At 41.3% G+C, this 12,261-nt stretch overlaps 1 protein-coding gene across 1 annotated transcript; it reads left to right on the top strand.

The window, feature by feature from the left end:
- The first annotated feature begins 6,080 nt into the window (after positions 1 to 6,080).
- On the top strand, positions 6,081 to 9,153 carry TAS2R3 (taste 2 receptor member 3). The gene has a single exon (XM_020894836.2). The coding sequence runs from the start codon at positions 6,307 to 6,309 to the stop codon at positions 7,255 to 7,257; it is 951 nt and encodes a 316-aa protein (XP_020750495.1). The 5' UTR covers positions 6,081 to 6,306; the 3' UTR covers positions 7,258 to 9,153.
- Positions 9,154 to 12,261: the final 3,108 nt, after the last annotated feature.

Below are 12,261 nucleotides of genomic sequence, written 5' to 3'. Positions count from 1 at the left end.
AGTACAGTTATCTTGTAACAAGAATAATTTTATAAACATATGCTGCATTCATATCAGGTTGCAGAGGATATTTGTATAGCATGTTTTTTTACAGGTTAAAATCAAGCAAGTATACAGTATTTTTAATAGACAGGGACCTATGTGATAAAACTATTCAAAAAGGGAAGGAGTGATAAATACAGAATTTGAGGTGAGTTTCCACAGGAGACTGGGGCAAGGCTCGGGTCGGACAGAAGCAGCTCACACGTGCCGTGGCAGGGCTCTCTGTGGATGCTTGAGTTGGATGGTGGGATTATGGGTACTTGCTTTGTTTGCTTTATAGCTTACATATATGTTTCATGTATTTTTATATGTATTAAATATTACATTAAACAAATAGCAGTTTTCAGAAAGAAAGCCCAAGTGTGGTTAGTGTATAGGACAGTGACCCTGTTAATAGCTAATGTTTAAAAAACACTCCTAGGGATTTCCCTGGCCATTCAGAGGTTAAGACTGTGTTTCCAATGCATGGGGCCTGGGTTAAATCCCTGGTTGGGGAACTAAGATCCCACATGCCATGTGGTGTGGTCCCCCCCCCCCAAAAAAAATTTCAATGTTTTTAAAAAAAACACGCCTGCATTTTACATTTTTATACTCACTGTCTAATTACTGTAATTAGACAGTAATTAGGTACTAGTATGCGGGTGTTCATTGGAAGGACTGATGCTGAAGCTGAAACTCCAATACTTTGGCCACCTCATGCAAAGAGTTGACTCACTGGAAAACACCCTGCTGCTGGGGGGGGTTTGGGACAGGAGGAGAAGGGGACGACAGAGGATTAGATGGCAGGATGGCATCACCGACTCGATGGGCATAACTTTGAGTAAACTCCGGGAGTTGGTGATGAAGTCGGACACCTGACTCTTTGCGACCCCATGGAACAGGCCTCCCTGTTCTAGAGATGAGCGCATTGAAGTTTACGAAGATTCATTTGCCTAAGATTATATAACATGAGCAGAGCAGTGGCTCTCAGATTTCAGATCTAGGCCTGACTCCAGAACCCAGGCCCTTAAATGAATCATTCATATTGACTGTCTGCTACCTCCTCACTTTATTTCCAACCCGAGGATCAAAGAGAGATCAAGAAGTTTGCCAGATACCACACACACAATTAGCTTAAAGCATTTCTATGGCAAGGGTGCAGGTATTGTAGGTTGCTGTCTTCTGGGATTTTTCCAATTATCAGATCATCAATTGATAAAATGTGTTATACAGGTAAATGAGGAGGAATATTAAAGGCAGAGAATGGGACCCAGATGTTTCTCAATGAAACACCTGTTGGTTTAAGATACATCCCATGATTTGGGAGTTTATAGGGATCATTAGGAACCAGAGCAGATGAAGCAGTGTGAGGTAAAAAAAAGGGGCTTGAAGATCTTGTCCCTGACTAACATTACTGCTCCAGGCCCTATTTTTTCTCATATTTATTGAGGTGTCACCAACAGGTGGTCTTTGAGGTCTTTAGTTAAGGCAATAGATTCTGAAGCCAGACTGCCTGGGTCAGAATCCTTGCTGTCCTGCTTACTAGCTCTATGAGAATCTCAGCCTTAAGTTTTTTCCTCTTTAAAAATGAGGATAATAATAGAACTCACCTCATGTGTTGAAAATTAAATGACTTACTCCAGTTACCTTAAAACAATTTGTAGCATGTAATTAAGTGCTATGTATATTATTTTACGAGTGCATGCATAGTTGCTCAGTTGTGCCCAGCTCTTTGAGACCGTTTGGACTGTAGCCTAACCAGGCTCCTCTGTCCATGGGATTTTCCAGGCAAGAATACTAGAGTGGGTTGCCATTTCCTCCTCCAAGGGGTCTTCCTGACCCAGGGATTGAACCCACGTCTCCTGCATTGCAGGCAAATTCTTTACCCACTGAACCATTGAGGAAGCCCATTATTATTTGATATGTATTATATATTAGTCTGTGGATATGTTGGCAAATAAATCATCACCACCATTATCACTTCTATTTTTGTAGTGCATGGAATTTTCTTTTCTTTACCTTGCCTGCCAGGTGAACTCCCATTTGTTTTAAGAGATGTATCTCAAATGTCATCTCTTCTTTCAAGCCTGTGACTATTCCAGAGAAAATTTGTTCCCGTGTCTGTGCAAACATGTATATTTTGTATCTATCTCTTACAGCATTGGTCACATCGTTACATTATTTTTTTGTAGATGTCACTCTTGCTTACTATTCCATGAATTCCTGTACCTAGTACACTGCCTGTCTCATTAGTAGATGCTCAAGAAATGTCAGATGAGTGAATGGCAGTACAGAAATAAGATTTAACTTCTAGTTCATCTATTTTCCATTATTTTTCCTGAAATCCAACAGTATTAGAAAATGAATCTGAAGCTTGAGATAAAGACAGTAATCAAGCTTCTGGGAAATTTATTTATTCAATATGTATTTATTGAGGTTCTACTGTGTTCTGAGCACTGAGCTTAGGGCCCGAATGTTCAGTGAGTAAAACTTCAAAAGGGGGCATTATTAATAGTTACTTGGAGTGACAGTTACATAATCATGATTGCCCTAAACAAGTGGGATATATGATCACTCTTATTATAGGAAATGTATACTGTAAAGAGGAAGGTTGTCCAGAAATAACCCTCGGAGTTCAATCTAGGTTGCCTGGACAACCCGTTATCTGGGAAAAGAGAGTTTCTTGCACTTACATGAAGCACTTCTGTATTTCACACAAGCTCAGTTCCCTCAGAAAGACTAGAGACCTCCAAGAAAATTAGAGATATCAAAGGAATGTTTCATGCAGAGAAGGGCACAATAAAGGACAGAAATGGTATGAACCTAAGAGAAGCAGAAGATATTAAGAGGTGGCAAGAATACACAGAAGAACTATATAAAAAATCTTCATAACCCAGATTACCACAATGGCGTGGTCACTCACTTAGAGCCAGACATCCTGGAATGTGAAGTCAAGTGGACCTTACAAAGCATCTCTGAACAAAGCTAGTGGAAGTGATGGAATTCCAGTTGAGCTATTTCAAATCCTAAAAGGTGATGCTGTGAAAGTGCTGCACTCAATATGCAAGCAAATTTGGAAAACTCAGCAGTGGCCACAGGACTGGAAAAGGTCAGTTTTCATTCCAATCCCAAAGAAAGGCAATTCCAAATAATGCTCAAACTACTGTACAATTGCACTCATCTCACATGCTACTAAAGTAATGCTCAAAATTCTCCAAGCCAGGCTTCAACAGTATGTGAACTTTCAGATGTTCATGCTAGATTTTGAAAAAGGCAGAGGATCCAGAGATCAAATTGCCAACATCTGTTGGATCATCAAAAAAGCAAGAGAGTTCCAGAAAAATATCTTCTACTGCTTTATTGACTATGCCAAAGCCTTGTGTGGATCACAACAAACTAGAAAATTCATCAAGAGATGGGAATACCACACCACCTGACCTGCCTCCTGAGAAATCTGTATGTAGGCCAGGAAGCAACAGTTAGAACTGGACATGGAACAAGACTGATTCCAAGTTGGGAAAGGAGTATGTCAAGGCTGTATGCTGTCACCCTGCTTGTTTAACTTATATGCAGAGTACATCATGTGAAATGCCAGGCTGTACGAAGTACAAGCTGAAATCAAGATTGATGGGAGAAATATCAATAACCTCAGATATGCAGATGATACCACGCTTTTGGCAGAAAGCAAAGAAGAAGTAAAGAGCCTCTTGATGCAAGGGAAAGAGGAGAGTGAAAAAGTTGGCTTAAAACTCAACATTCAGAAAATTAAGTTCATGTCATCTGGTCCCATCACTTCCTGGCTAATAGATGGGGAAACAATGGAAACAGTGAGAGACTTTATTTTTGGGGGCTCCAAAATCACTGCAGATAATGACTGCAGCCATAAAATCTTTTAACACTTGCTCCTTGAAAGAAAAGTTATGACCAACCTAGACAGCATATTAAGAAGCAGAGACATTACTTTGGCAACAAAGCTAGTCAAAGCTGTGGATTTTCCAGTAATCATGTATGGATGTGAGAGTTGGACTGTAAAGAAAGCTGAGCACTGAAGAATTGATGTTTTTGAACTGTGGTGTTGGAGAAGACTCTTGAGAGTCCCTTGGACTGCAGGGAGATCCAACCAGCCAATCCTAAAGGAAATCAGTCCTGAATATTCATTGGAAGGACTGACACTGAAGCTGAAACTCCAATACTTTGGCCACCTGATGAGAAGAACTGACTCATCTGAAAAGACCCTGATGGGGGGAAAGATTGAAGCGGGAGGAGAAGGGGACGACAGAGGATGAGATGGTTGGATGGCATCACCAACTCGATGGACGTGAGTTTGAGTAAGCCCTGGCAGTTGGTGATGGACAGGGAATCCTGGCATGCTGCAGTCCATGGGGTCGCAAAGAGTCAGACACAACTGAGCGACTGAACTGAAGTAGACTTATTACTGGACACTGCATTCTACAGGTCAGGACTTTAAAGCCCTGCAAGGCTGCAGATAAGTGCAGACCACTTATCATTTTATATGTATTGCTGATCTCTCTGCTGTGTACACTCAACTCTGCTGATTTCCTTTTGTGTTCTTCAGATTAGTGAACTTTGGTATAAATGGATATTGTCTAAGATTTGTCTTGATGTCAGTCTGAGTGTACTGCTATCATTTATCCACACAGTTGTCATGCAGAGTAGTATCAGAAGTAGGAATGATTGCAGAGACTTGGACCATGATGTCTTAGTCCTTGGGGAGAAAGTGCCAAGAATAATGAAGGGGTGGAAGATGATCTGAGAATGCCTTGTTGGTCTGCTGACCTGTATTCTCTCAGCTGATTCTCTTCAGGGTCTCCCAGCTGAAAAAATCTCAGGTAATGGTCTGGAGGTACCCTCTACACACAGCTCTCTCTCTGGGAGTGGTATCATATTCTAGTGCCCTCTGTTCCTGCCCTGGGGTCCTAAACTATCTGTTTATAGTTTCCCTAATACTCTGTCTTCATTTAAAAAATAATCCCTTTTTAAAACTCTTCTGGAATGACCTAGTCTGTGCAAATTATTTTTGCCAGTGCCCTGACTTACCTTACTTACTTTGGTCTTTTATTGAAAAGAATGGTTGAGAGCAAGTGTGTGATCTCAGTATTCTTTCTAGGTATCTGCAGCCTGGGTTGCCACAATATCACAGCTCTAGTATTGATTTCTCCAACAAACTTCAGGCTTAATAGAATGGAAATACATGTGGTTACTTGGTAGACCATGGTCAATGTACATTTTGGAAGCAGCCTTTACTAATGATGTGGTTTTAGTTATAGTATGATGGTTCTACTATTTATGTTAAGAAATGAGAATAGTTATAACTGTGGGCTCGTAATTCATATCACTGGTACCTGATGGAATGATGGCAGTGATAATGATGATATTCAACAAAGTCATTTGAGAAATTGAACTCTGGTCACCAGCTAATGAGATATACATGGAAGCACACTGTCCTGGGAAATTTGTAAGGCACTGTTTTGGTTCACAGAGAGTGTCTGTATGTTTTTTTGGTCAGCCTGAATTATTACTGACATGTCAATACAGTGGTCAGGCCCTCTGAAAAAAATCCATCCTTTGAGCAGCTTGTATTCATTATTGTTATCATTTAAATATTCAGGTACTTAAGAATTTCTGATGCCATGACTCCCTAGAGATGAGCTTGTAGCCCCTTCATGTGAGGCATACTCTAAGAAAAGAAGGAAAGAGGCAGTAGGAGGCACTCCGTTTAATTCTGATCCAGGACCACTGACTCTGAATTTTTCCTATTTTATGAATGTAAACCTCCCTCCAGGATGATTGTGATAGTGCCGTATGGTGAAATTCTGATATTTCCCCCTTTTGTATGTGTCCCTGAGTCGTTCCTCGTGAGTGATTCTGTGTGACCCTTCTGGTGACCCACCTTTCCACTCTGAGTTTCCACTCCACTTTGCACTCAGAGCCCTACTACCTTTGAAATGGAGTCCAAATCCTCCATCTTCTTGGTGACTCATCTCTTCCTTCTCTGCGTGACACTGGACACTACTCTATTTGCATTTTGGCAAATAGCTTCTGAGTTTAGATCATAGATGGAATGTGACAAACCAAGTCGTCCTCTGAAGAGGACAGACTAACCTGAAAGAGCCAGAAGGTTTGCTGTGTTGTGTCTACAACAGACCAAACTGGGCAGAGATAAGAGAAGCAGCAGGTAGAAGTGATTAACAAGAGGAATTTCAAATCAGCAGGAGAATGTTTGTCAATGGAAAGAACAAAGGCCAGGTCTGCTGAACAGCTAACATGCTGAGACTCCGCAAGTGGGGGTTTCTGGTTCTGACCACTGTTCAGTTCATGCTGGGAATGCTGGGGAATGGTTTCATAGGGTGGGTCAATGGCAGCAGCTGGTTCAAGAGCAAGAGGATCTCTTTGTCTGATTTCATCATCACTAACCTGGCTGTCTCCAGGATTGTTTTGCTGTGGATTCTCTTGATTGATAGTGTTTTACTGGTGTTCTCTTCCAAACTACATGATGAAGGGATACTCATGCAAATTATTGATGTCTTCTGGACATTTACAAACCATCTGAGCATTTGGCTTGCCACCTGTCTCAATGTCTTCTACTGCCTGAAAGTGGCCAGTTTCTCCCATCCTACGTTCCTTTGGCTCAAGTGGAGAGTTTCCAGGGTAGTAGTATGGATGCTATTGAGTTCCCTGCTCTTATCATGTTGCAGCGCCATCTCTCTGATCCGGGAATTTAAGATGTATTCTGTTCTCGGTGGAATTGACGAAACTGGGAATATGACTGAGCTCTTTAGAAAGAAAGAAAAAGAATATAAACTGATCCATGTTCTTGGGACTCTGTGGAACCTCCCTCCCCTAGTCATATCTCTAACCTCCTACTTTCTGCTCATTCTCTCCCTTGGGAGGCACATGAGGCAGATGCATAAAAATTGTGCCAGCCCCAAAGATCCCAGTACCGAGGCCCACAGGAGGGCCATCAGAGTCATCCTCTCCTTCCTCTTTCTCTTCCTACTCTACTATCTTTCCTTTTCAGTTTTAACATCCAGTTATTTCCTACCAGCAACTAAGATGATTTCGATGATTGGAGAAGAAATTGCAATGTTATATCCTGTTGGTCACTCCTATGTTCTCATTCTGGGAAATAGCAAGCTGAAGCAGATGTTTGTGGCAATGCTCCGATGTGAGCCTGGTTGTCTGAAGCCTGGATCCAAGGGATCTGTTTATCGATAGAGCACCTTGGGGTGCGGGAGGGAACCTAGGAGTCCTTAGACCTAGGAATCCTTAGCCAGGATCACAGGGCTCTTCCTCACCCTCCTGTGGCACCAGTTCTGTAATTACTGCTTCATCCTGTCCCTCTCGGGGACACGTCTCACGGCCTCTCCATGTATGGTTGCTTTGAAGAGGCGGAAATAGTCTGGAATATGTAGACATGGGGTTGTATTTTAATAGGTATCAACTCAACATCATGAGCTTATTACTAGCTTTAACTTCAAGTTTATATGACAGTGATGTAGTGAACTAGAGGGGAGAGAGCAAAAGCATTGTAGTCCCACAGGCTCGGGTTTGAATTCTGGTTCAGTCTGTTTTCCAACTTTTTTTGGCCTTAGGGGAGTTACTTTAATTACCTGTTTGATTCTGTCTTTCCCCATTTTAAAATGCAGACTGTGATACTGACTTCACAGGGTTTTAGAGATTCAGAAGACAATGTGTGCTGTCATTTCAGCACAGCTTATTGTGTCAGGATTATATCAGAATTAGAGGAGAAGGGGGTAGTTGGATGGCATCACTGACTCAATGGACATGAGTTTGAGAAAACTCAGGGAGATGGTGATGGACAAAGAAGCCTGGCGTGCTGCAGTCCATGGGGTCACAAAGAGTCAGACATGACTGAGTGACTGAACAAGAAGGAAATCTGCAGGAGGGGAAGCTGTTACTGTAACAGTGAAGTGTGCCGCAGCAGCAGTTACCAAAGGAGACCTGTTTCCAAAAATCCATTATGTACTGACAAGCAGAGAAATGCAAGTCAAGACCCTTGGATACTAGGTTCCAATCCTGTCTGCTGGTTAAGTCATTTTAATTTCAGTAGTCCTTTGCTTTCTTTTATCATTTTGCTAAAGCAAATTTTCAAGTAATTTGTAATTTTTTAGATTGGGCAAAATATCCAAGCAGTTTTTTTTTTTTTTTAATTATCTAAGATGTACATCTGTTTTTAAAATGTCAGAGTTTTGTGAAAAATAAGCGGTTTTTCTAAATGTAATCACTTTTATTTTAATAAAATTATATAGGCTTTGATTTCCTTCCTGTCACTGAGCAGTGCTGACAAGTCAGTGAGAATATTATTGCTTGAGATCTCAAACTTGTAAACATATTTAGGACACATGGCAACTCTAAATCTGGATTTCTATCACTAACAGGGCTCTCAGGTATAAAGTTTTTTGGCTAAAAACGTAGACCAGATAGCCTGAGCTCAAATCCTGACTCAGACCTTAACAAACTGAGTGACCTTGGGGATGTTTCTTAACCTCTCTCTATTTCACTTTCCTCGTATAGTCAAAGCTATGGTTTTTCCAGTAGTCATGTACAGATGTGAGAATTGAACCGTAAAGAAGGCTGAACGCTGAAAAATTGATGCTTTCGAACTGTGAATTGTGGTGCTGGAGAAGACTCTTGAGAGTCCCTTGGACTGCAAGAAGATCAAACCAGTCAATCCTAAAGGAAATCAACCTTGAATATTCATTGGAAGGACTGATGCTGAAGCTGAAGCTTCAGTACTTTGACCCACCTGATTTGAAGAGCTGACTCATTGGAGAAGATCCTGATGCTGGGAAATATTGAGGGCAGGAAGAGAAGGGGGTGACAGGATAAGATGTTTGAGTGGCATCACTGACTCAATGGATGAGTATGAGCAAATTCTGAAAGACAGTGAAGAACAGGGAAGCCTGGCGTGCTGCAGTCCCTGAGGTTGTGAAGAGTTGGACATGACTTAGCAACTGAAAAACAATAATTTATAAAATAGAAATAGTAATAGTATTTTCTTGATAGATTGTTGAAAGGAATGAGTGAATCAACATATGAAAACTAGAGCCACACATGGAGTAAGTCAATAAATACTGCTATTATTATTGTTTTTGGTCTTGTTTTATGAAAGAGGTTACATTCTGACATAGCATGAAGAATTAACACATTTCTTAGCACTTTTGTCATACGTAGCCCAAAGTGAGTTTTCAGGTTGTTCTGATTTATACATTCATTTTCAAAATTATAGAAATAAAATGTCTTTTGGTCTGTATTGTTTGCTTTCAAATTGATATTTGCCTCTTGGAGGTGCTAGGAAAATTCCTAATTCTGACATAAAGTACTCTTTCAAAAAGGTATCTATGGAAACTTGAAATAATGATTTTTTTCTTAATAAAAATTTAATTTGGAGGAAGAAGGGATTTTCCAAGACGGTGTAGACAAACAGAGAGAAACAAATGGGAAAAAAAAAGCTAAAAATATATAGAGAAAAATTGTCAGTGGAAATAATGATTTAATATTCATGCATAATTCACTAACATAGAAGGATTCTTAAAGGAGAACTTCTGTAATTAAAAAATCTGTGCTTCTTTTCAGCACAGGGAGGTTTAACTGTGGAAAAACTGCGGTCTCAATTGCTATGTGCTTTGTTCACCTTGAGCCCTACTCGGGTTTATCCTCTCCGACTCTTGAACACTTGTCCTTATTTCTTGTCATTTTGACAGCTTCTCCACCTAGCCCTGACTTTCTGGTTCTTTAGCCCTTACCGGAATTCCTGATCCTGCCTTCTGCCTTGGGTGTGGGGATTTTCTACTCTTTTAATTGGACATAACATTTTATTAGAGATTTTGTCTTGGCTGTTGTTTCTTGGTGCCTTTGGCTAACTCCGGGATGTTTCCTCCTCCTTTTTCTACTGAGGTTTCGTTAAATCCTACCCCGATCTAACAGATTCAGATGTGTGGGTCCAGTCAACTTGCTCAGGCTACTACTCATGTTCATTCCACTGGAACCTGGAGTATGGATGGAAACTGTAGAATTCCCCAATAGGGAATCTGTTGTCGTAGTCCAGTTGGCTGAGTGCAGAGTTTCCCTCCCTGAGAGTGAATGAAATCAGATTCTTAGGTGTGGCATTCCCAACCCCTCCCCCGTTTCCTTTTTCAGAGAAATCTGGAGGTGACTCCTGGGAAAGCTCAGACTTTGTTATGTGACTTCAACAATATATTGGCTGCCCTTAATCAAAGACTGGGGTGGGAGTGGGGACGTGAGTCTGAGTAGTGGGTGATTTGCTGAGGAAAGGAGTCTTACTTGTGGCTAGAGGCACCCTGAAGGGAAGTTTAGCTCTTTTGGAGAGGATATGGTCTTCTGAACCCACCAGGGAAAATACTTAATCTGCCAGTTCCTGACAGTCCAAGGCCATAGGGGGGAATTACCTAACACCTCACTCCCATTTTTGAGAAACCCTGGAAGTGGCCATCTTGTTTGTCTTGTTTTCATTAAGCTAACTTCCGTTGCTAGATCCCTAAGACTCTTACATCTGGCCGTTTCATGCACAAAGGACCAGAGCAGATCTTTTCCCCACTGTGACCAGGTTCTTAGGGTCAAAGTATGAGAACGAGAATTGTCCTTGCATTTGGAGTCCAGTTACAGGCTAGAGCTTGTTCCTGAGGCCACGTGTCTCCACCAAGCACATCTGTTCTTTGGTGTATGGTGGAGGGGCCTTAACACATGAGTCAACAGTAACTTATGAACAGTACCTCACGAAACCTTCCACCAGGTTTCCACCAGGGCCTCCTATATATCCTGTGTCTCAGGGAACTACTTCTCATTTTTGATACTCTCTGACCTCTCTGGCTTATCTTGTTTCTACTTCATTCTTTCATACTACAGACATTTATTTAACATTCTGTCTGCACTTAACAGTGTACTAGATCAATCATTATTCTCAGAAGCATTGCATGTAGTGGGCAATAAAGATGCAGAAATGAGTATTCCATCTCTCCATCACTGAAACAGATGCTTCAGGTATGATGAAGGGATCCTGTCATTACCAGAGGGTTCTGGCCCAGGTGATCTTTAGCTCTCTCTTTCTGACAGCTATTAAAATGTACTGCTACAGTATTGTAAAGTGATTAGCCTCCAATTAAAAAAAAAAAAAAAAGTGCTGCTCGCTCCTCTTGCCCTGGGGAGCAAAGTTGACTGAGGTCTCCAGCTGCTGAGGCCACACTTCTGCAGACTGCTCCCAGCCAGTGATGGAGACCAGAGTACTAAGGTAGGTCTGCTCCACTGACATGAGACTCTTCCAGCAGGCAGTTTTGGCCCAAGGACTCTCTATCAGCTTGGGTGACCCTTTTTTGGAACTGTGCTGCAGTCTAGAGCTCTTCTTACCCAATTCTTTCTTCTCTCTCTCTTTATAGGTATCAGACCTCCATTGCTATCTGAATATTCACCTTCCTTTGCTTCCTGCCACCTAAAATCTCTTACATGTCTAATCCTATTTCTGCCTGTGTTTCTTGTGTAAAAGATACAAGTGTTGTGTTTTTTCAAGTGAACTAGAATTTTGAAAATCACCCCAGATTCTTCCTTTTCCTTCAGTTTTGATATTCATTTGGTTATTAAATCTGTTTGGTTGTACTCTAAAAATTTTTCTCTCAAATACCTGCTAGTCTCTGTTTGTATTCTTTTCATTCCTTAAGAGTGACTGCAGCAGGATTTATTTATTTATTTATTTACTTATTTTAATATCTATTTATTTATTTAGCTTCACTGGGTCCTAGTTACAGTGTGTGGGATCTAGTTCCCTGACCAGGTATCGAGCCCAGGCCCGCTGCATTGGGAGCTCAGAGTCTTAGCCACTGGACCACCAGGGAAGCCCCTGCAGCATGATTTAACTAGTTTCCTTTTCCAGTTTCATCCTCTTCCAGCAAAGCATTTCCGCATTACTGGGTTGTGGGCTTCATACAGTGAATGCACAATCACAGTGCTCTTCTCTTAAAGTCCTGCAGTGACTCTCCATTGCTCATCCCAGTCTTTTGCTTGGATAACCCCTTTGCATCTTCAGTAGTTACTTTATATGTCTCCTTAAGAATGCCTTTTGTGAATCCTCGAAGCTGTGTAAAGGCCCCTCTGGAGCACTCCCAGTGTACCCTTTGTTTTTTCTTGTTATAGCACCTAATACATGATCTAATTGTCTATTTGTCTGTCTCTCCCACTATTCTGTAT

Source organism: Odocoileus virginianus, chromosome 1, assembly GCF_023699985.2.
Source record: "Odocoileus virginianus isolate 20LAN1187 ecotype Illinois chromosome 1, Ovbor_1.2, whole genome shotgun sequence".
NCBI classification, from domain to species: domain Eukaryota; kingdom Metazoa; phylum Chordata; class Mammalia; order Artiodactyla; family Cervidae; genus Odocoileus; species Odocoileus virginianus.
The sequence above is the reverse complement of the archived record's forward strand: the minus strand, read 5'-3'. Positions and strand labels throughout refer to the sequence as shown.